The following is a 24562-nucleotide window of genomic DNA, read 5'->3' on the forward strand; positions in this document are numbered from 1 at the left end:
CATAGCTTGTCTAGGCCAGACAGTCATAAACAAGGTATTTATCAAAGTGCATGTCTGATGGTCAAAGTCTAGAGCGCTGTAGTGTATTATGATTCACCTCTTTATGCAGCTGATTGCAGGCCTGTAGTGTGTCCTGAATGGGGTTCTGGTGGTCCGGAGCGTGCAGGTAAAACAGGTCCACGCTTTGTGTGCGCAGCCTCTTCAGGGACGTTTCCAGCTGATTCCGGACACTCTCCGGTTTGAGTGTTTTTCCCTCCCAGGGGTTTGCTTTAGTTGCGATTCGAACTAATAAACACAAAAGAAATAAAAGCAATGGGCATAATAGACATTAATGTGATTTAGTGTTATTTTAGTATCATTGAGATACACTTACAGTACAGACCAAAAGTTTGGACACACCTTCTCATTCAGGTGTGTCCAAACTTTTGGTCTGTACTGTAGATATGAATTCAACTGAAAAAAAAACTTGTGAAAAAATATCTTTCAGGTGGTCAAATAGCAAATAACAAATAGTGGAGCTCTGCAGCCACCTACTGGTAAAAGTTATTTGTAGTTGTTTTTTTTTTTTACTTTTAAAACTGGATTTTCCAAAAGATGGGCAAAAATCTTACATTAAACCATGTGAAATTATGTTATCCCCATGAATTAAAGTTAGAAATGTGGGTCTCTTATAAAGTGAATTTTACATTAAAAAGCAGTTTTTGTTAAAAAAAAACATTTAAAAAATATTAATTAATTTATATATATTTAAAAAATATCACTAACCCACTGAAAACTGCACAAATGTAGAGTAAAAACTTTAATAAATAGAAAAATATACAGTACAGACCAAAATTTTGAACACACCTTCTCATTCATTTGAATGAGGTGTGTCCAAACTTTTGGTCTGTACTGTATATATTGTAAATATATTTTATATATATTTTGAATTATAATATTATATATAATATATATTTGTATTATTTTAATGTATTTTTATTTATTTTTAAATGTCTATAAAATCATTCATTTTTATTTTGGTTTTAGTTTTAATTTTTTTTAGCACTTTTTTTATCAAACTGAAAAGGAGAAATGTTGCCATTGTGACTCATTTTTTTTTTAAATTTAATTTCAGTTAATGCTTATTTTATTATTATTTGTATTATTTTTATGTTTTTTTTTTTTAATGTCTATTAAGTCATACATTTTTATTTTGGTTTTGCTTTTTTTTAGCACTTTTTTACCAAACTAACTGAAAAGGAGAAATGTTGCCATTGCGACTAGTTTTAAAAAATATTTTATTTAATTTCAGTTAATTCTTATTTTATTATTATTTATTATTTTTAATGTTTTTAAATGTATTTTTAAATGTCTATAAAGTTTCCATAAATTTTTATTTTGGTTTTAGTTTTTAGTTATTTTAGTACTTTAAACTAAATGAAAAGGAGAAATGTTGCCATTGCAACTAGATTAAAAGACAAGTTTATTTTTTTTAATATATAAATTTGATTTAATTACAGTTAACACTTATTTTATTATTGTTTATTAGTAACATAAGTTTATTTTTTTCTAATATATTTTATTTAATTTCAGTTAAAGCTTATTTTATTATTTTTATAACATTTATTTGGAAATGTCTATGAAGTTATTTATAATATAAAGTTATTTTAGTACTTCAAATCAAACTAAATGAAAAGGAGAAATGTTGCCATTTCAAACTGCTTAAATAACATAAATATATAAATAAATTTTATATATATATATATATATATATATATATATATATATATATATATATATATATAAATTCAGTTATAAAGCTTATTTTATTATTATTTATAATTTTCAATGTGTTTTAAAATTTATATTTAAAATCTATAAAGTTTCTATACATTTTTTATTTTGGTTTTAGTTTTTAGTTATTTTAGTACTTCAAATCAAACTGAATGAAAAGGAGAAATGATGACTAGTTGAAATTAATTATTAGTTAAAATATGTTATATGTTAATGATAATAACATATAATTATGCAAGAAATATGTAACAATCACAAACATGAGTGAAAATGTATTTTATTATTATTATTTAGCATTGTTGTTTCTTGTTATTTTTAATTGCCTCCAGCATTTCTTCTTATTTGTTGCTGCTTTACATGTTATTTAATATTATTTGTTTCTTAATTAAATTAATACATGAAAATAAACAGTATTAAATAAAAAATAATTAAACAATTAAAATAATATTAAATAAAAATAATACAATACTAAAAAAATAATAAAATTGAATTAATAATTAAAATAATTATAATATTAAAAGATATTAAAATATATTCTGCACAGGCCTACTACATTTTGCAAAATAGTACGAGTAGTATGCTAGTATGCTAAAGTATACACTGCATACCTTTTGCACTTAGAAACTTGTCACGTGCCATATCACGTGATCTACTCACTCATGTCTGTGGTGATCACTTGCTGCGTCCCAATTCGCCTACTTATACTACGCCCTAAAAGTATGTACTCTTTTTGTGAAGAAAAAGTACATACTTTTGAGTATGTAGCAGAATAGTAGGCAAGCTTTGGGACATACTACTTCGTCATAACTGCTTCTTTAACGGACGCTCTGTTGCTTAGTTACCTGAATCCTGTCACTGTTTAAACTGCCCTGTCAATCATCACAGTTAACATTATCTACATTTCGTTTAATTTAATTTCCAACCTTATTAGAGAGAAATGAAGAGGCACGTTCTTTCACGAGTCTTTCATGCCGAGAACTCTGCTCCTGTTTGCATAATTATGCATTTAAACGTTAATGACCAAACCTATCATTATAAAAGTTCATAATGTTGCTGCACATGAAATATAACGAGGATAACATTTAAAAATATATATTTTTTATCAGGTTACACATTGATTATTTATCACTCAAACCTCTTTCTCTACCTGTCCGTTGGTCGCGCATATCCTCCATTTTTGTAGTTTTTTAACACTTTTTATGCGTGTTTGTAGTTCTAATCGAATCCTCGTTCACCGCGCAATGTGTTGTGGGCAATATTAGCCGTTAGAGTGTGCATTGATCCGCACTTCGAATTCTGAAGTTAAGTAGTAGACCATCCGGGAATCTTTGGAATACTTTTTTAAACATACTACGATTTGGGACATACTAATTCTATTTTCGAATACTATTTAGGACGGATAGTATGCGAATTGGGACGCAGCAACTGTTTTGGAAGAACTCTACCTGTTTTCGGAAGCTGCATGTCTCCAATGATGCTCTCCGCCTGTCCATCATTGTACATGTACGCGGTGTCCAGCTCATCGTGCCCGCGCTCTAAGAACACCTTCACCAGCTGCGAGCTCAGCTGCGCGTCCGCGCGGCCACCGAACGCCATGGAGCCCAGCAGAGTAACGGGGAGTTTGGACTGAGACATGTTGCGGAGCTGTATAAAGTGTGAAGTGTTGAGTCTGCTGAGAAATATGTGGTGAGCTGCACCCAAGCCTGCTCTGGCAGCGCACTGCATAATAAAGTTCCTGTCACGCAGATAGTACAACCAGGGCGAAGGACGCACGTCGACTAAGGGGCCGTGGCGAAAGTGTCGCAATTGTGCGTAAACGTAGAGGTCAGCGAAAAGGAATACCATTGGTCAGCAATAGGAGGTGGACATTCAAAGGTTCATAGTTCATATTTTGGCTCATCAGAATAGAGATGAAGGTTTTCCAAGTATCATTTACCGTGCTTTTAAACACATGCAGTTCATATTGTTACCTGAAGATGTCAGTAGAATACAAATAACCCATAAAACGGCAGAGGACCAAAGTTTGGCTAAACTTTATATGGGAAAACTGTATATTTCAAGTGTCTTTCGCTGTTTTAATCACCTTTTGGCCTTTATTTTAATTATAATGTAGGATTCCAAGTAGATCATTCCATGTCAAGTCAACCAGAGGTCCCCTGCTCAAAGTTCTGATTTTGTTAATATTTTTTTAGTAGAAAGACAAACATATATGTGACCCTGGACCACAAAACCAGTCATAAGGTTAAATTTTACAAAACTGAGATGTATACATAATTTGAAAGCTCAATAAGTAAGCTTTCTGTTGATGTATGGTTTGTTAGGATAGGACAATATTTGGCCGAGATACATTTATTTGAAAATTAGGAATCTGAGGGTGCAAAAAAATCAAAATACTGAGAAAATCACCTTTAAATTTGTCCAAATTAGGTTCTTAACAATGCATATTACTAATCAAAAATTACATTTGGATATATTTACAGTAGTAATTTTACGAAAAATCTTCATAGACATGATCTTTACTTAATATCCTAATGATTTTTGGCATAAAAGAAAAATCAAAAATTTTGACCCAAACAATGTTTTTTTGGCTATTGCTACAAATATACCCCAGCGACTTAAGACTGGTTTTGTGGTCCAGAGTCACATATAGTGATTAAAGCCATAATATTAAATGTCACAGATGTATATTTACTGAGTAATCCACTACTTTTTAAAGGGGGTGATAATGACAATTTTAGCTGAGATTTTGAACCTTTTTACAGGGTTGTAAAAGTGTAAAAGCTGGCAGCATTATTATTGTAATTTTTACACAGAGATAGGTAGCTCTGTTAGTGAAATCTGTTGACTTCAGACATTTTTGTTTCATTATATGCCAACGGTGACAGTTCAGAAATAGCAAAAAGCACTTCTTGTGTTTTTTGACTCTAGTTTGCAGGCCTGTAACTCAAAAATATTAGAGATATCTTAATATGCTTTTAGATTCTGGTTCTTAACTAACTTGACTTTTGCTATCTTTATTTTAAAGGCCCTCAATGATTCAGTTAATTGTGACCCAGGACCACAAAACCAATCATAAGGGTCAATCAATGATTATGCATCATCTGAAAGCTGCAAATAAGCTTTCCATTGATGTATGGTTTGTGATTAGACAATATTTGGCTGGGATACAACTAATTGAAAATCTAGAATCTGAGGGTGCAAAAATCTAAATATTGAGAAAATTCCCTTTAAAGTTATCCAAATGAAGTTCTTAGCAATGCATATTACTATTTATAAATTAAGTTTTGATATATTTAGGGTAGGGAATTTCCAAAATACCTTCAGGGAACATGATCTTTACTTTTGGCCTAAAGAAAATCAATAATTTTGACCCATACAATGCATTTTTGAGAAAAAAGTAGATGGGAGTTTTGAGACATACCCTAACTGTCATGAACCTAATACACAGAGGAGATGAGCATTTGAGGTTAAAAAGTATATAAACTGTATTTTTCTTAGAAATCAATCGATCGTTTCACTAGATAAGACCCTTCTTCTTCAGCTGTGATCGTTTAGAGCCCTTTGAAGCTGCATTTTGGAAGTTCAAACTTATGGGCACCATAGAAGTCCATTGTATGGAGAGAAATCCTGAAATGTTCTCCACCAAAAAACATAATTTCTTTACGACTAAAGAAAGAGAGATATAGCCTATACATCTTGGATGACAAGGGGGTGAGTAATATATCTGTACATTTTTGTTCTGGAAGTGAACTTCTCCTTTAAGAATGAGAATCTAGAAGGATATTAAAACATTTTTAGTACTTTTAAAGATAGAGGCATGCAAACTTTAAAAATAATATTTATGGCACTTAGATAAATAACACGAGATGCATTACTATTTTACTATTATCATTATTTGTTCTTCAGATATCAGCTTAATGCAAAATGACCCACATTTTGTTTTTGACCACTGAAAATGTAAACAATTTACCAGTTTATTCATGGAGCCGCATTGAGATCTCCATATCTCTGGGAGTGAACCACTGAGGGCCTTTAATATGAAAATACAAAAAGGAAAGTTTGTTAAGAATCAGAATCTAAAAGGATATTAAGATATCTTTAATACTTTTTGAGTTCCAGGCATGCAAACTTGAGTCAAAAAACTCAAGAAGTGCTTTTTGCCATTTTTGAACCATCAGCATTGGCATATAATGAAACAAAAATGTCTAAAGTCGAGAGATTTCACTAACAGAGCTACCAATCTCTGTGTAAAGATAAAATAATGATTCTGTCAGTTTTTTAAAGTCAATTTTACAACTCTGTAAATGGCTTCAAATCTCAGGTGAAAATTGTCATTTTGACCCCTCTTTACAAAATAGTGGATTTCTCAGTAAATATACATCCATGGCATTTAATATTTGAGCTTTCATCGCTATATATATTCTTTCTACAGAAAAAAAAATTAACAAAATGAAAAGAATAAGGTGGATATACTGTATATTCATTTTTACTGCTTCATTCATGATCTTTGAAGTCTAACATTACAAATGTTGTGGAAAAACTCAATTTATGACTATAATATTGGTATACATTATGCAAAAGTGGTCTGTCTGTCTTCCATTACAAATAATCTGTGAAGACCGAAGAATGTTAATGTTTTATTCCACAATGCATTTCTCCTCTTTTAAACATTTTTGAAAAAGATTTCCACATAATATTCGTGGAGTGACACGTCCATGTGTGCTCGAAATACCAGCTGATGTTTTTATAGGTGTGTGTTTTAGTGTGGAACCACATTGGGCTCATGGCAGAGGTGTTGAACCCTGGTTGGCATTGACCTCTAGAGTCGGATCGGTGCTGTTAGGGAATGTTTTCCAGGTTGTGTTGCCCCAGAATGACCTCCTGAACCATCCCCCATGCATATGACCCATCATGCTCTGCTTCAGCTGTGGCTCAGTGACCCCTCGACAGGCCCGTCCTGTAAGAGAATGACTTCTGATGTCACATGGTGAAGGTTTTGAAATATGGGTAATGCAGTGATGAATCGCTGTTATTTCAAGTGGCGTCCAAAATTTCTGAGGTGAGTGAAAAGGCATTTATTTGGACTATTTCTAGAATTTAAAGGAGTAGTTCACTTTCAGAACAAAAAAATTACAGATAATGTACTCACCCCCTTGTCATCCAAGATGTTCGTGTCTTTCTTTCTTCAGTCGTAAGGAAATTATGTTTTTTGAGGAAAACATTTCAGGATTTCTTTCTTTCCCCCGAGTTTGAACTTCCAACATGCAGCTTCAAAAGGCTCTTTATATATAAATAACCAATCGTTTCACTAGATAAGACCCTTCTTCCTCGGTTGGGATCATTTAGAGCACTTTGAAGCTGCATTTAAACTGCATTTTGAAAGTTCAATATCGGGGGCACCTTAGAAGTCCATTATATGGCCAGAAATCCTGAAATGTGTTCCTTAAAAAACATAATTTACGACTGAAGTAAGAAAGACATGGACATCTTGGATGACAAGGGGGTGAGTACATTATCTGTAAATTTTTGTTCTGAAAGTGAACTACTCCTTTAATAAAATACTAATTTTTTACTAAAAATATATATGATGAATATATTTTAAATATTATAGGCAGAACAATTTGAGTAAAAGCTGAAAAATGAGTGAAAATGAAAAAAGTGAAAAATGTAATATATTACTATTTATTATTTTATATTAATATATTACCATTTTAGATTAGATTTTTGAGTTGTAGTTGGATGTTCATCTGATGTTTTTTTCTTGTTTCAGAATGTTTAAAAAAAATATATATAATATAAATAATATATATATATATATATATATATATATATATATATATATATATATTATTAAATACAAATTATATAATAAAATATACAATGTATTCTATAACAATTTTATTATAAATAATTTTATTATAAACGTCTAACTTTGGCTAACATTCTGATAAGGTTTTCTCAAAGTTATAAAGAAATTTGAGTAAAAGCTGATGTGAAAATTTTATGTTACATTAATATAATTTTAAAAACATTTCAGAATATCATTTTGAATAGATTAGAATTGTGTAAATATTAAATAATTTACTTTTATGTTACAAATACATATATTATTAAATATGATCAATTAATAAAATATAAATAGCTTAGTATAGTGTAAATATTAAATTTATTTTATTTTTTTTAATTTAAAAATGAAATAGAAAAATACTATACAAACATGATATTAAATATTATAAATTATATAATAAACTATACAATTTATTGTAAAGCAATTTTGTTAATTTTATAATAAATAATTTTATTGCAAACGGGTGCCTTGGCTAACATTCTGATAAGGTTTTGAAAGTTAGGAAGAAAATTTAATATGAATATAATTTTAAATACATTTTAGAATAGCTTAGTATAGTGTAAATATAAAATAATTGAATAAAATAAAAAGTAGTACTTAAATATTATACAAATACAATATGAATAATATATACAATTTTACTATATAAAAATATTACTAATTGTATTATATATAATTTTATTACAAACAGGTAACTGGCTAACATTCTGATAATGTTCTCTCAAAGTTGAAAAGAGTAAAAGTTGATGTGAAAATTTTAAATTAATATAATTTTAAAAACATTTTAGAATAGCTTAGTATAGCGTAAATATGAAATAATTTAAAATAATTTCATAAAATAGCACTTAAAATATTATACAAATATAATATTAAATATTTTAAATAACAGAAATTTGTGAAAAATTTATATTATATTAATGTCATTTAAAATACATTTTATAATAGCTTAGTATAATGTAAATATTAAATAGTTATTTTTATTGAAATGTAAAATAATTTAATTAAATAAAAAATAGTACTTAAATGGTATACAAATATAATATAATATTATAATTTCTATAAAAAATATTATTTATTATATAAAAGTTGTATTAATATTATTATAAATAATTTCATATTAAAAAAAACATTATTCGAGTAACATTCATAAAACATTCATTCAAGCTGGTCTTTAATGACCTAACAAACGTCAGCACGTTGTTTACATTGTTCATTGAACGTTCTTAATGATTTCGGAACGTTCAGATAACATTCAATATTATTTATTTATGTTGTTTATTATTTAAAACGTAAACACTGATTTTTTTTATGAGTGCTGTCCTCTCAGACTTGCAAATAATCCATCATAGCTGATACATTATCAGGTATTTGTCTGTTCCCCAATGAGGTGAATATTAAAAAAAACGTAGGTTAATTACAAAACGACCTTCATTTGACTCTAAAATCTGTCTAATAATCGTTTTCCTTTGCATTAGTCACTTTGAAGTGCTGCAGTAAATCAGGCTGAAGCAACGCGCTTTCCTCTCACTTCTTTCTGTATTTGTGTCGTTCCTCTCAAAGGACATTCCCTTCACTGCTGCTACAGGAAGACAGGGTGTCCCGAGGGCATTTGGATCTCGGTTGGTGTCTGAGGTGGATCTGAGAGTCTTTTTCCTCCTGTCATCTGCTGCTGCGCTTTCAGTCCGCTCTCAACGCGCGTTAATATGGACGCAGAGTAGTTTGTTTTAACCCTTTACGTGTGTTATTTAGCGTCTGAGGATGGATATGTTATTCTACTCTTTAATCATTCTGATTCATGGAATTAACGCAGCATCCCGTTCTGGAAAAAACCTGATGCCGCACATGTGAGTAACTGTCTTGGGTCTACTAGTAGCTTTGAACATCACAATAAATAAAGTATTTAATAAACGCGTGTCATAGTGTCCATCCAAGTCTATTTAATTAAAGCAAACTACAAACTTTTGGATGTACTTTGGAAACTCGCTTTGACGCGGTTTTATTAGTGAATTTGTGAGACTGAGGGTTAATCCAGGGAACGTTCTCACAGCAAGGTTCAGATCGTTCATAATGATCAAAGACGTTAGTTATACCTCATTTCTGGAACGTATTTTGTTCTGAAACATTTTAAACGTTACTACTTGGCAGCTAACATTCTTAGAACTGGCCGACGTTCTAAAAAAGATATTTCAAAGTTACGAATAAACGTTCTGCCAGTTATAGAACGTTTATTTAACCCTTGTGCGTTCAAAAAAAGGTGCAAAATGGACAAAAACTGTCATAAAAATAAGATTTATTGTCATTTTTTAACCATCATCTGTTCTATCCATAGATACCAAACATTCATTAACTTTCAGAATTGTAACCCTTTAAATGCTTGTTTTGTTTGCATAATGCCACAGGTGTTTTTAAACGAAAAAATGAAAAATAGTAGTAATTTCCATATACTAAATGCTGAGCAGATTATTTTTCTTTGCTTATTAGATTCTTGGGTGTGTCAGTAAGAACAACAGCATTAATTTTGAGGCATTTATATTTTTAAGTAGTGTTAGATTTTAAAAAAAATGTATATGCCAAATTTAAAAAAAATGGCACAATCTAGTAAAAGATGATAAAAGTAAAATCTGAAGCCAATAGAATGAATGCCTATTAGCAAATATTGCACCATTTTATAGTGAAATGGCCCTGGGTTAAAAAATTTCAATGTGGACATTTTTGTCCTTAAGGTCCTGAGTGTGAGTATTTTTTGTACAGAGGGTAAAATAGATTTTTTTTAAGGAAATGATGGTGAAATATACAAATTTTATTACATAATTTAATAAAAATAACTTGTAACTTGTAACAAAAAACAAAACTGAAATGGACAAAAATGTCCATAAGGTCACACAAGGGTTAAAGCTGAATGTTCATCTGGCGTTTTTTTTTTTTTTCAAAATGTTACTCCTATTAGAATGTTTAGAGAACATTCAAAAGTAACATGTCTTCTAAATTATAAAATGCAATGCTCCCTCAACATTCACAAAACCAAGAAAAAACGTTTCCTGAGAACGCTTAATAGAAATGCGTGAACAACAGAAATAACACAGACATAGTGCCAGCAATCCCAGACATGACAATAATCGCCTGGAGGTTCACTACGTATGAGAATATAGAACATTTTTACAGAGTGACTAATATGTCAGTCTAGGAACTTAAGCTGCAAATCTTGCATATCTTGTCATCTGTTGAATACAGTAATTTATTGGCATTTAGTTATTATTTTACGATCGCTATTGCATAATTTTGACAAGTAATTGACAGTCTTTAACTTGTTCCCCTGTCAAACTCATCCGTGTTTATTAAAATGGCATGGAAGGACTGTTAGAAATTCCAGCTCAATAAATAATAAATGACTTATGTTTTAATCTCTAACTAAAATGTCAAAATATTGGTTGTTCTTTGAGACATTTGACCTCTGGTTGCTCTATGAGGACTAAACCTGCAGGTTAATTGAAGTGTGTTTGTTTTTATCTCCAGGCCAAATGTGTGTGCTGAGCAGGAGGTGAAGCTTGTGGCCCAGATGCAGCCGTGTGTCCAGGGCTTCACGCGGATGGTTAAAGCCTGGAAACAGGGATGCCAGGGACAGTCGTGGTGCATGGGCTATGAGAGGAGGTGGGTCTGATATTCACACACCAAAACACTGACTGAGCAAATCTTTATGTAAAAAGAAGCTTAATATCTGACAAGTAGAAATTGTCTGCTACTCTTACTATTTCTGCAGGATGTAGCATGCATATTACGTGTAGTATGCATTTCTGATACATACTGCAATGATATATTGTAGTACTGTGTGATTTTTATTGTTTCATACTGTTTCACATACAACAGTATGCAGTATACACTATGTGCTGTACAGTATGCATTTGTTCAAATCCATATCCTTAATGTTATATAGCAAGAATGTAGTGTAGCATTGTTTGAAATGTTTATTGTTTCACATACTTTAAGAAATAGTATGCAGTATACACTATATGTTTTGCAGTTTTAATATGTTAAATCCTTATTCCTAATTTCATGCAGCAACAGTGTAGCATAGTACTTTAGAAATGTTAATCGTTGCATACTGTTTCACATACTTTAAAAATAGTATGCAGCATACACTATATGCTGTGCAGTGTGCATTTATTTAGATCCTTATTCATGTTATGCTGCAGCATTGTTTGAAATGTTCATTGTTGCATTTTGTTTCAAATACATTAAAAATATTATGCAGTATACACTATATGCTTTGTAGTATGCATTCGTTCAAATCCTTTTCCTTAATGTCATGCGTCAACAATGTAGTGTAGTACATTAGAAATGTTTATTGTTGCATATGTTTCACATACTTCAAAAAAATTGTATGCATTATACACTATATTCTTTGGTATGTATTTGTTCAAATTCTAATCCCTAATGTCATGTGACTACAATGTTAATGGTTGCATACTGTTTCACATACTTAAAAATAGCATGCAGTTTACACTATATGTTGTATCCTTAATGTTATGTAGCAGGAATGTAGTGTTGCGTTGTTGCATATTGTTTCACATACTTTAATAAATAGTATGCAGTATGCACTATATGTTTTGCAGTATTTGTCAAATCCTTATTCCCAATTTCATGCAACAACAGTGTAGCATAGTAGGCTAGATATGTTAATCGATGCATACTGTTTCACATACTTAAAAAACAGTATGCAGTATACACTATATGCTGTACAGTATTCATTTGTTCAGATCTTATCTCTAATTTTATGTCGTAAAGTGTAGCAGAGTATTGTTTGAAATGTTTATTGATGCGTATTAATGCCTATTAAAAATAGCATGCAGTATGCACTAAAAACTGTGCAGTTTGCATTTGTTTAAATCCTTATTCTAATGATATGTGGCAACAATGTAGTATTTTAGAGATGTTTATTCTGCCCTCCAAAGGCAAAGTGCAGTAACTACGCCAACACTGAAACTGAGAAAAATGCCTTTAAAGTTTTTTCGCCAACTAGTCGAACATGTTGACACTCTCATTTCTATCTCGTTTCTCTAAAACGGGACAAAATTGAACCAGGAGACTTTGCCACAAGACAAAACCATTGTCACAAAGTCCATTTTAAGCCTTAACTCAATTTTGACCAAATGTGTAGTTACTGCGCTTTGCCTTTGGAGGGCAGTATTGTTGCATACTGTTTCACATACTTTAAAAAATATTATGGAGTATACACTATATGCTTTGTAGTATGCATTTGTTCAGATCCTTATCTTTAATGTTATGTGGCAACAATGTAATATTTTAGAGATGTTTATTGTTGCATACTGTTTCACATACTTTAAAAATAGTATGCAGTACACACTAAAAACTGTGCAGTTTGCATTTGTTCAAATTCTTATCCTTAATGTTATGTGGCAACAAAGTAGTATTTTAGAGATGTTTATTGCTGCATACTGTTTCACATACTTTAAAAAATATTATGCAGTATACACTATATGCTTTGTAGTATTCATTTGTTCAGATCCTTATCCCTAATGTTATGTGGCAACAATGTAGTTGTTCATTGTTGCATACTGTTTCACATACTTTACAAAATATTATGCAGTATACACTTTATGCTTTGTAGTATGCATTTGTTCAGATCCTTATCTGAACAAATGTTATGTGGCAACAGTGTAGCACAGCATTAATTCAAATTGTTGTATACTGTTTCACATACTTCAAAAAATAGTATGCAGTATACACTATATGCTGTGCAGTGTGCATTTATTAAATTCTTATCCCTAATGTCATGCAGCAACAATGTAATGTAGTTGCATACTATTTCACATACTTTAAAAATAGTATGCACTGCAGTATACACTATGGCCCGGTTTCACAGACAGGGCTTAGACTAAACCAGGATTAGGCCATAGTTCAATCAGGGCATTTAAGTAATTTTTATAAATGCGTCTTAGAATAAAACATTACTGGTGTGCATCTTAAGACAAAACAAACACACTGATATATTTTAAGATCAGTCAATGCATCTTTCTTTCAGTTGAAACAGCTCAGACTTACATTTTAGTCTGGGACTAGGCTTAAGCCTTGTCTGTGAAACCGGGGGTATATGCTTTGTAATGTGCATTTGTTCCCATCCCTATCCCTAAATATGCAATAGCAGTGGTGATGCTGCCTTTCTAAGCATGGCTAAGTAGTTGTGCACTCCACAATATTCCCTTCTGAAACATCAAAAAAGGCTACTTTGTTCTCATGCATTACCTTTGTTCTCTAATCAGTCTCTTTTAAATGTAAGGTGTAGTTACGCTCTTGACGAAAGCAGCAATTTGACAGGCATCTCCAGAGGGTCTCGCATACCTACCAGATAGATGGAAAACGCCCCGTGCTCACACTGTGACACCCCTCCTCTCGCAGTGGATCATTTTCCTCCGTATACTTAGCATGTGAGAGACCCGGGCCCTTCAATTAGGCGCTATAAACAAAAGGGCGCAGGGTTACGACTCTGGATCAAGACTGTAAACTACAGGGAGCGGGAAACTCTGGATCTCACGTTCACAGACAGCATCATTAAAGGGTGGATAAGGAGAAGCGTCGCTGATTATAGGCTCATATGTTTGTGTTTTCACACATCGGAGCTCATCCACAAACATTAGTCATGACCTGATCTCTCATTCACTGACTAACCACAAACACACACCGGAAGGCCTTTAATAGCTCAAACAGAGAATGAGGTCTTAATCTTTACCTGTTGGCCAAGTGGAAAAACTAATTAAAAACCATGCATAGTCTATATTTTCTTTCTGGTTCTTTTATGCTGCATGAGGTGTACAACAAATATTTTGGTGAGATTCAATATACAGTACATTTGTTTGGTTTCACTTCTCTTTTCTATTAACCCTTGTGCGTTCAAAAAAAAAGTTACACATAGGTGCAAAATGTCCAAATACTGTCATATAAATATGATTTATTAATATTTTTTTTTCCACTTTCACTGATGTCGATTTTTTCCCCAGCATCTGTTCTATCCATAGATACCAAACATGAACAAGTTGTTTGTCTTTTAATAAAAATCTAATACTGTAAACTATAGGGAGCCCTATACTTGCACATTACTATATTAAAGGTTACAGTTAACAACAAAGCCCAATTAATAAATTCAATTACTATTTATTTTTAACTATAATGAAAATATAAAAAAAATACTTAAGTTATATTTTCCTATATTCCTATCCAAAGAAAACATTTGTAAACATCTTAAAGTCACTTACAAAATAAGATTGGATGAACATCAAATCAAAACAAAAATATCTCAGCAAATTTTTCTGTGTGGGTACATTGCCAAACAAGTGAATAAATCTTCCTCAGAAGACTGACAAAAACAGCAAATCACGTCAGTGTCTGATTATATTATAATTAGATCCATAAGCTTTTTGAGAAATTTGGATGAACTCATTAATCTGTTGTTTGACCTCTTTATATTTAAGGAGAAAACTATAGTTTTCGAATTTGGACATCGTTTATGATTTTCAAGGATGTAGAGTTTAGTAGAAATGCTATGACGTGTCTACCATTATCCAACCACTGCTAAATTGTCTCTAGCAATAATTTTGATCAGACAATTATATGTCTGTTGTCTGCTCGTATGTCCCACCAATGCCAAAATCAAACCTATGCCCTTAATATGAAAAACATAAAAAGATTCTAAAGATTTCTCTCTTTTTCCATTTCACCCCACAGAACAGCTTACTACACTGCATACAGACAGGTGTATCGACAGGAACACCAGACAGTGTACAAGTGCTGTCCAGGATGGTCACAGCTCAACGGCGAGGCCGGATGCCTGTATCGTAAGTATTCTTGTAATGCAGTGTGATAGCAAATCACAGTATTTACTGAAAATGACAACAAACCCTTGAATTAAGCATCTGTATCTGTATTTATTTGGACTGTACATCTCTGATCATGCTGCTATAGATGCTTTTAGAAGTACAAGTGGAGTTAGTCATAGTGATTCAGAGTTGTATTATTTACAGGGGTGTAAATGTGTTCAAATGATAGATTAGAGAGTGCTTAAATTTTAGCATGAAGGTCCATGTATTTTTTTGACATGTTTGCAGCTGTTGAACCATGAAAAGGAACTAGTCTCACATTCCATTGTCCCCTTTTATAACTAAAGCACCGTGGAATTAGGAAATTAGTGTAAAGATTTGCTCTAATCCTCTTGCCTGTGGATTCTGTGTAGTTTTATGGATTAGACTAGAGTCAGTGCATTATGGTGATTTACCACTTTACAGACCGGAGACAAATTTGCATTAAAATATCACTGTTTCCACTAAAATATGAACTGTTTTCAACATTAATAATCAGAAATGTTTCTTAAGCAAATTGGCAGAATGATTTCTGAAAGGATCATGTGACACTGAAGACTGGAGTAATGATGCTGAAAATTCAGCTTTGATCACAGGAATAAATTACATGTTAAAATATATTTACATAGAAAGCGCTTCTTTTAAATTAAACTTAAATTAAATTTAAAATATTTCACATTTTTAAGGTATTTTTGGTCAAATAAATGCAGCCTTGGTGAGCATAAAATAAGAGACTTCTTTCAAAAGCATTAAAAACTCTAAGCCTATTAACTTTTTGCTCCTTTTATTGTATGCCAGGTAAAAATAAGTCATTTTTGAACAGTAATAGCAGACTTCTACTAAAGCCACATGATCTGAGGTATCATCATCATGTAGTACAAATGATATTGGATGAGTTTCACACCACATTTTAATACTTTGGGTTGGTGGTTGGTGGTTAACGACTCTAATAGCCTTGCCTGACTCAGCAACAAAGGCCTAAACTCACTTTGTCTGAATTTGTTTTACTTTCTAAAGCCAAAAGCCCCGGTCAGTAATTGGATTTCATCAGCTCATCCCGTCTGCTGTCTGGTCTGGGTGGGGTCTCATCGTTTTCATTGTTCTGGTAACAAGAGAGCTGCTCTGATAGTTCGGCAACGAGAGCGTTTAGCTGTGCCTAAATGGCCAGATGGGAATCCTTTGATAGGATTTTATAGGACTGTCGTATTCTGCATTCTTCCTCAACACCCCTGGCAAAGAGGAGCCTAGCTGTGGACCCTTATTAGGGTAAAGAGAAGTTTGAAATAGTTTTTGAAAAAGGTTTTAGTTCATTTAAGCTTACATAATGTTGGGAATATGTATGTAACTCTCTGTAAATTATTCAGCAAATGATGGTAATTTTCTTCAAATCTGTGCCAGTTATGATGGGATTCAGATCAGCGGATCTACAGAGCCTTTGTCTTCACGGTTTACAGTTTTTATTACTGCTAAATTTACAGAAATGACCTGTAGGAGTGGGAATTTAAATTAGCTTGATAAAATATTTAAATACACTTCCAGTCAATCAAGATTTTTAATGTTTTTAAAGAAATTTCTTCTGCTCACCAAGCCTGCATTTATTTGATCCAAAATACAGCAAAAGCAGTAATAATGTGAAATGTTTGTATTATTTAAAATAGCTGCTTTCTATTTTGATATATTTTAAAATGTAATTTATTTCTGTGATCAAAGCTGAATTTTTAAGCATCATTACTCCGGTCTTCAGTTTCACATGATGCTTCAGAAATCATTCTAATATGCTGATTTGCTGTTCAAGAAACATTATTATTATTATTATTATTATTATTATTATTATTATTATTATTATTATCTGTTATTATCAATCATTAAAACAGTAAATAGCAAATATATTTCAGAATTGTACAGTTTTTGCTGTAATTGAATTTTATAAGTGCGGCTTGGTGAGCAGAGGAGACTTCTTTAAAAGAAACTTTTGACTGGTAGTGTTTTCATATAAATAGTATTAATTGTATTTCTGAAAATATTTAGCTTATAAATTTAGTAAATTGTTTATGATATTTAGCGTAATAAAAGATTTTAATATTTATATAAATATTGTAAATTATATTTATGACAATATTTAATTTAAATAATTGTAAGTAATTCAAATAATTAATTCCAAAATTTTTAATAACTGAATGTTCTTCAGGGTTTACACTTTTTGTTGCCAGTGAATTTAGAAGATTTCCAGTTTCCAGAAACTTAACTTTGGCAAGCTGTTTCAAACTCCAAATGAACTCCGTTTGAGCCTGATTTTGTTCGAAATGGCATCACACTAGTTCACTCTTCAATTTTGCTCTAGTGAGTAGACAGCATATTTAATTTGTCACGCGTGAATATAAAGCTGTGAGAGTCAGAAATGCAGTCTAGAAAATTCAATAACTAAATTTTATTCTGGGTTAACGCTTTTTATTACTGATACATTTACAGAAACAACCTGTATGAGTGTCAGTTTAAAATAGCTTAATACAATATTAAAATATTTAAAAGAAATGATATACACTTTTTTTTTACAGTTTTTTTTTCTCTTCTGCTCACCAAGCCTGCATTTATTTGATCCAAAAACAGTACGATTTTAAAATATTTTTACTATTTAAAATAACTGCTTTCTATTTGAATATATTTTAAAATGTAATTTATTCCTGTGATTTCACAGCTGATTTTTTAGCATCTCTACACCAGTCACACGATCCTTCAGAAATCATTCTAATATTCTGATTTGCTGCTCAAAAAACTGTTATTATTATGTTGAAAACAGCTGAATATAATTTTTTCAGGTTTTTTTGATGACTAGAAAGTTCAGTAGAACAGCATTTATCTGAAATATGTGACCCTGGACCACAAAACCAGTCATAAGGTTAAATTTTACAAAACTGAGATGTATACATCACATGAAAGCTCAATAAATAAGCTTTCTATTTATATATGGTTTGTTATGATAGACGTATCTCGGACAAATATTGTCCTATTTGAAAATCTGGAATCTGAGGGTGCAAAAAAATCAAAATACTGAGAAAAGTTTTCCAAATTAAGTTCTTAATGCATATTACTAATTAAAAATTACATTTTAATAAATTTATAGTAGGAATTTTACTAAAAATCTTCATGGAACATGATCTTTACTTAATTTCCTAATGATTTTTGGCATAAAAGAAAAATCAATAATTTTGACCCATACAATGTATTTTTGGCTATTGTTACAAATGTACCCCAGCGACTTAAGACTGGTTTTGTGGTCCAGGGTCACATATAAATCTTTTAGTAACATTATAAATGTCTTTATCATCACTTTTGATCAATTTAAAGCATATTTGTTAAATAAAAGTTTTTTTTCCAATTTTTTTCCCCAAAAATAAATAAATGAAAATTATGACTCCAAGCTTTTGAATGGTATAGTGTATTATGTTACAAATACTTTTTATTTCAGATAAATGCTGATCTTTGGATCTTTCTATTAAGCGAAGAATCCTGAAAAAATGTACTCAATTGTTTTAAATATTATGAATTGATAAATAATAATAATAATAAATGTTTCTTCAACAGCAAATTAACATATTAGAATGATATATAATATAATTATAAATAATCAAAATTATTATATTTAATAAATCCAGAAGTTTCAATAACTGAATGTTCCTCAGGGTTTACACTCACTATTACCAGTGAATTTAGAGAAATTACTGTATCAGTAACAATTTAAATTAATAAAATATTTAACTATTTATATAAATATTATAAATTATATTTATAGCAAAATGTAATTAAAACAATTATTAATTGATAATATCAATTATTTAGAGCTTAGAGAACTTACTGAAGAAATGGCAATTTAAATTAGCTTAATAAAATGTTTAAATGGTTATATAAATATTAAAGAATTATATTTATGACAATATTTTTAGGGTTTATATATTTTTTTTTAACAATGAATTAATAAGATTTCCAATAATAGATTTGAAGGTGCTTAACTAATAGAGCAAAATGTTCCAGAAAGTTAACCTTGGCAAGCTATATTGAACTTCAAACGAACTTCATTTGGGCCTAATTTTGTTTAAATTTGGCGTCACAGTTCGTCTATTAAGAGTAGACGCCATATTTAATTTGACACGCATGAATATGAGACTGTGAGAGGCAGAAATACAGTCCGTACAATAGCTTGTACTGTCTGAAAGCCTTAGAGTTTTGTGCATGACGTATTTTTAATGTTTTGTCGACTTGATGATCCTCATGTTCATTGTCAGATCAAACCTGGCGTCTGTTCTGACTAAGGTCCACTGGGTCTGTTGTTCTCTTCTGGATAAAATGACTTTTCATTTGTGGTTCCCAGAAGTGTTTTTTTTTTTTTTTTTGAGACTCCGGGTCGCATTCGGTCAAAATAGTTCCTTGTACCTAAAGCCCTTAAACTAAATCCTTTTCTCATGTCAAGTTAATCAAGTTAACATCCAGGGAATAGTTTTTATACCAGGCTCGTGGCGGCTTGAGTGGTCTCATGCCAGAATGACTGACAGTTGCATAAGTGTTATCCCACAAGTTGTGATTTTCTCTGAGGTCTCATTACGAGAGCCAACACGATCCTCAAAGACCCCTTTGTCTGTCCGCGAAGGTGAAACTGCTCATTATACCTGCAAGATTCAGGCCTTGTCCCCAATTCAGCTTTGGTTTGTTTTCAAACACGCTCTGCATACATTTCTGTGCACTGCTTAAAGGAGAAGTTCACTTCCAGAACAAAAATGTACAGATAATTTACACACCCCCTTGTCATCCAAAATGTTTATGTCTTTCTTTCTTCAGTCGTAAAGAAATAGTTTTTTGAGGGTTTCTCTCCATATAGTGGACTTCTATGGTGCCTCCGAGTTTGAACTTCCAAAATGCAGTTTAAATGCAGCTTCAAAGGGCTCTAAACGACCCCAGCCGAGGAAGAAGAGTCTTATCTAGTGAAATGATTGGTTATTTTGTAAAAAAAAAAAAAAAAAAAAAAAAATTTTAACCTCAAATGCTCGTCTTGTCTAGTTCTGCGTGAACTCTGTGTATTCCTGTTCAAGAGAGGTAGGGTATGTCAAAAAAACTCCCATCTCATTTTCTCCTCCAGCTTCTAAATCGTCCAAATCGCTGTTTTACTTTTTTTAGTAAAGGGAGTTTGATCATCTTAGCATGTTTACTTTGTAAACACTGGGTTGGTTCTTCTGCAGCGATGTAGGAAGATTTTAAAGTTGGAGAAGAAAATGAGAGGGGAGTTTTTCGACATACCCACTGAATTAAAAAATACAAAAGGTAATTGTGACTTTTTATTTCACAATTCTTCTTAATTGTTAGTTTGTATCTCGCAATTCAATATTTTTTGTCACAATTGCGACTTGTATCTTGCAATTCTGACAGTTTTCTTGCAATTGCAACTCAATATCTTGCAATTTAATTTTTTTTTCTCACAGTTGCGAGTTTGTATCTTGCAATTCCGACTTTTTTCCCGTAATTGCAAGTTTGTATCTTGCAATTCAGATTTTTTTCTCACAGTTGCGAGTTTGTATCTTACAATTCCGACTTTTTTCCCGCAATTGCAAGTTTGTATCTTGCAATTCCGACTTTTTTCCCGCAATTGCAAGTTTGTATCTTGCAATTCAGATTTTTTTCTCACAGTTGCGAGTTTGTATCTTACAATTCCGACTTTTTTCCCGCAATTGCAAGTTTGTATCTTGCAATTCCGACTTTTTTCCCGCAATTGCAAGTTTGTATCTTGCAATTCAGATTTTTTTCTCACAGTTGCGAGTTTGTATCTTACAATTCCGACTTTTTTCCCGTAATTGCAAGTTTGTATCTTGCAATTCAGATTTTTTTCTCACAGTTGCGAGTTTGTATCTTACAATTCCGACTTTTTTCCCGCAATTGCAAGTTTGTATCTTGCAATTCTGATTTTTTTCTCACAGTTGCGAGTTTGTATCTTACAATTCCGACTTTTTTCCCGTAATTGCAAGTTTGTATCTTGCAATTCTGACAGTTTTCTTGCAATTGCAACTCAATATCTTGCAATTTAATTTTTTTTTCTCACAGTTGCGAGTTTGTATCTTGCAATTCCGACTTTTTTCCCGTAATTGCAAGTTTGTATCTTGCAATTCAGATTTTTTTCTCACAGTTGCGAGTTTGTATCTTACAATTCCGACTTTTTTCCCGCAATTGCAAGTTTGTATCTTGCAATTCCGACTTTTTTCCCGCAATTGCAAGTTTGTATCTTGCAATTCAGATTTTTTTCTCACAGTTGCGAGTTTGTATCTTACAATTCCGACTTTTTTCCCGCAATTGCAAGTTTGTATCTTGCAATTCCGACTTTTTTCCCGCAATTGCAAGTTTGTATCTTGCAATTCAGATTTTTTTCTCACAGTTGCGAGTTTGTATCTTACAATTCCGACTTTTTTCCCGTAATTGCAAGTTTGTATCTTGCAATTCAGATTTTTTTCTCACAGTTGCGAGTTTGTATCTTACAATTCCGACTTTTTTCCCGCAATTGCAAGTTTGTATCTTGCAATTCTGATTTTTTTCTCACAGTTGCGAGTTTGTATCTTACAATTCCGACTTTTTTCCCGTAATTGCAAGTTTGTATCTTGCAATTCAGATTTTTTTCTCACAGTTGCGAGTTTGTATCTTGCAATTCCGACTTTTTTCCCGCAATTGCAAGTTTGTATCTTGCAATTCTGATTTTTTTCTCACAGTTGCGAGTTTGTATCTTACAATTCCGACTTTTTTCCCGTAATTGCAAGTTTGTATCTTGCAATTCAGATTTTTTTCTCACAGTTGCGAGTTTGTATCTTACAATTCCGACTTTTTTCCCGCAATTGCAAGTTTGTATCTTGCAATTCCGACTTTTTTCCCGCAATTGCAAGTTTGTATCTTGCAATTCTGATTTTTTTTCTCACAGTTGCGAGTTTGTATTTTGCAATTCCGACTTTTTTCCCACAATTTCGAGTTTGTATCTTGCAATTCTGATTTTTTTTTCTCACAGTTGCGAGTTTGTATCTTACAATTCCGACTTTTTTCCCGCAATTGCAAGTTTGTATCTTGCAATTCCGACTTTTTTCCCGCAATTGCAAGTTTGTATCTTGCAATTCTGATTTTTTTTTCTCACAGTTGCAAGTTTGTATCTTGCAATTCTTTTTTTTTTTTCTAACAGTTGCGAGTTTGTATCTTACAATTCCGACTTTTTTCCCGCAATTGCAAGTTTGTATCTTGCAATTCTGATTTTTTTTTTCTCACAGTTGCGAGTTTGTATCTTGCAATTCCGACTTTTTTCCCGCAATTGCAAGTTTGTATCTTGCAATTCTGATTTTTTTTCTCACAGTTGTGAGTTTGTATTTTGCAATTCCGACTTTTTTCCCGCAATTGCAAGTTTGTATCTTGCAATTCTGATTTTTTTTTTCTCACAGTTGTGAGTTTGTATCTTGCAATTCCGACTTTTTTCCCGCAATTGCAAGTTTGTATCTTGCAATTCTTATTTTTTTTCTCACAGTTGCAAGTTTGTATCTTGCAATTCTTTTTTTTTTTTTTCTAACAGTTGCGAGTTTGTATCTTGCAATTCAGACTTTTTTCCTGCAATTGCGAGTTTGTATCTTGCAATTCTGACTTTTTCTCTAGCAATAGCAACTTTAAATCTCGCAATTCTGACTTTTTTCTTCTCGCAATTGCAACATCTCACAATTCTGACTTTTTTTCTCACAATTTCAAGTTCACATCTCACAATTCAGACTTTTTCAGAATTTTTTTTTTCAGAACTGTGAGATATAAAATCACAATTGTGAGTTTTAAAGTCAGAATTCCAAGACATAAACTTGCAATCCTGTGAACATATGCGAGAAAAAAGTCTGAATTGCGGGATATAACTTTTTTTTTTTCCTCGCAATTACGACTTTGTATCTTACAATTCTGACTTTTTTTTTTTTTTTTCTCAATTGCGAGTTATAAAGTCCACTTCTGAGAAGAAAAAAAGACTGATATGTTCACAGGATTGCAAGTTTATATCTCGGAATTCTGACTTTAAATCTCACAATTGTGAGTTTATATCACGCAATTACGATTTTATTTCTCAAAATTGAGAGATTATATCATGCAATTCTGACTTTATTTTGCAAAATTGCAAGTTATCTGAGAAAAAAAGTCAGAATTGTGAGAAGTTGCAACAACCTTTTTTTTTTTAATTTTTCATTCAGTGGTGGAACGAGTTTCAATAAGGGGTTGAGTAAATTATCTGTAAATTTTTGTTCTGAAAATGAACTTCTCCTTTAATGTCTTTTCCTCTTCTGCGTCAGTAGCTGTTGTCTTTAAACCTTACGCTCGGCTTTTATCTCTGCAACTTGAGACCTGGAAGCACTTTAAGAAATGGGACGAACTAATCACTCCTTTTTCTGAGCCGCTGAACAAGGACAAAACACGGGTTGATGCTCACACCAGAAATCCCCCGTCGGACTGGCACACGTACAGAACGTCTGTCCTCACAACCTTTTCGTTCGGCGTGATTCACTGGCCGGCTGGGACGGACAATCGAGAGGCTGTTATATTTGTAGTGGTAGTAAAGTGTGTGGCAGTAAAGGCAGTTCGGATCTTGTTGAGGAGTCGAAAGGTCGTCTCTGAGGTGTTGCCGTCATTCAGTGATCTGTTTGATAAAAGGAAACGTGCAGTGATGGCTTTTCTTTGCTTTGTGCCTAATTTGACTCCCTTTTTCACTCCGAGGCCCCCGACAATATTTGACCTCAAAGATATTGCTAGGAAAGCTGCTCATTTTCAGACTTTATTTATAGAAACTAGCTGCAGTTAAAATATTTTTAAGTAAGTATTTAAATATTTAATAAATATTTAGAATCATAATTATTATATTTATTTAAAATAATATACTAAACATTTCTAATAATTACATTTAAATATTTACAATAATTCCTGGAGTTTCTTCAGGGTTTACACGCTTTTATTACTAGTGAATTTAGAGAAATTGCTGTAGGAATGGCAATTTAAAATGGCTTAAATAAATATTTACCTATTTTAATAGTAATTTAAA

The 24562-nt window shown here is 31.8% G+C and overlaps 1 protein-coding gene across 1 annotated transcript in view; it reads right to left on the minus strand.

The window, feature by feature from the left end:
• The window catches only part of akr7a3 (aldo-keto reductase family 7, member A3 (aflatoxin aldehyde reductase)), an 11209-nt gene extending 7661 nt beyond the window's left edge, over positions 1–3548 (minus strand). Inside the window, exons 1-2 of the mRNA XM_073825685.1 lie at positions 3219–3548; positions 98–285 (exon numbers count right to left, since the gene is read on the minus strand). Coding sequence (XP_073681786.1) covers positions 98–285; positions 3219–3498 — 468 coding nt within the window. The 5' untranslated portion in view covers positions 3499–3548. The remainder of the gene's footprint in view (positions 1–97; positions 286–3218) is intronic.
• Positions 3549–24562: the final 21014 nt, after the last annotated feature.

Source organism: Garra rufa, chromosome 20, assembly GCF_049309525.1.
Source record: "Garra rufa chromosome 20, GarRuf1.0, whole genome shotgun sequence".
Taxonomy (NCBI): Eukaryota; Metazoa; Chordata; class Actinopteri; order Cypriniformes; family Cyprinidae; genus Garra; species Garra rufa.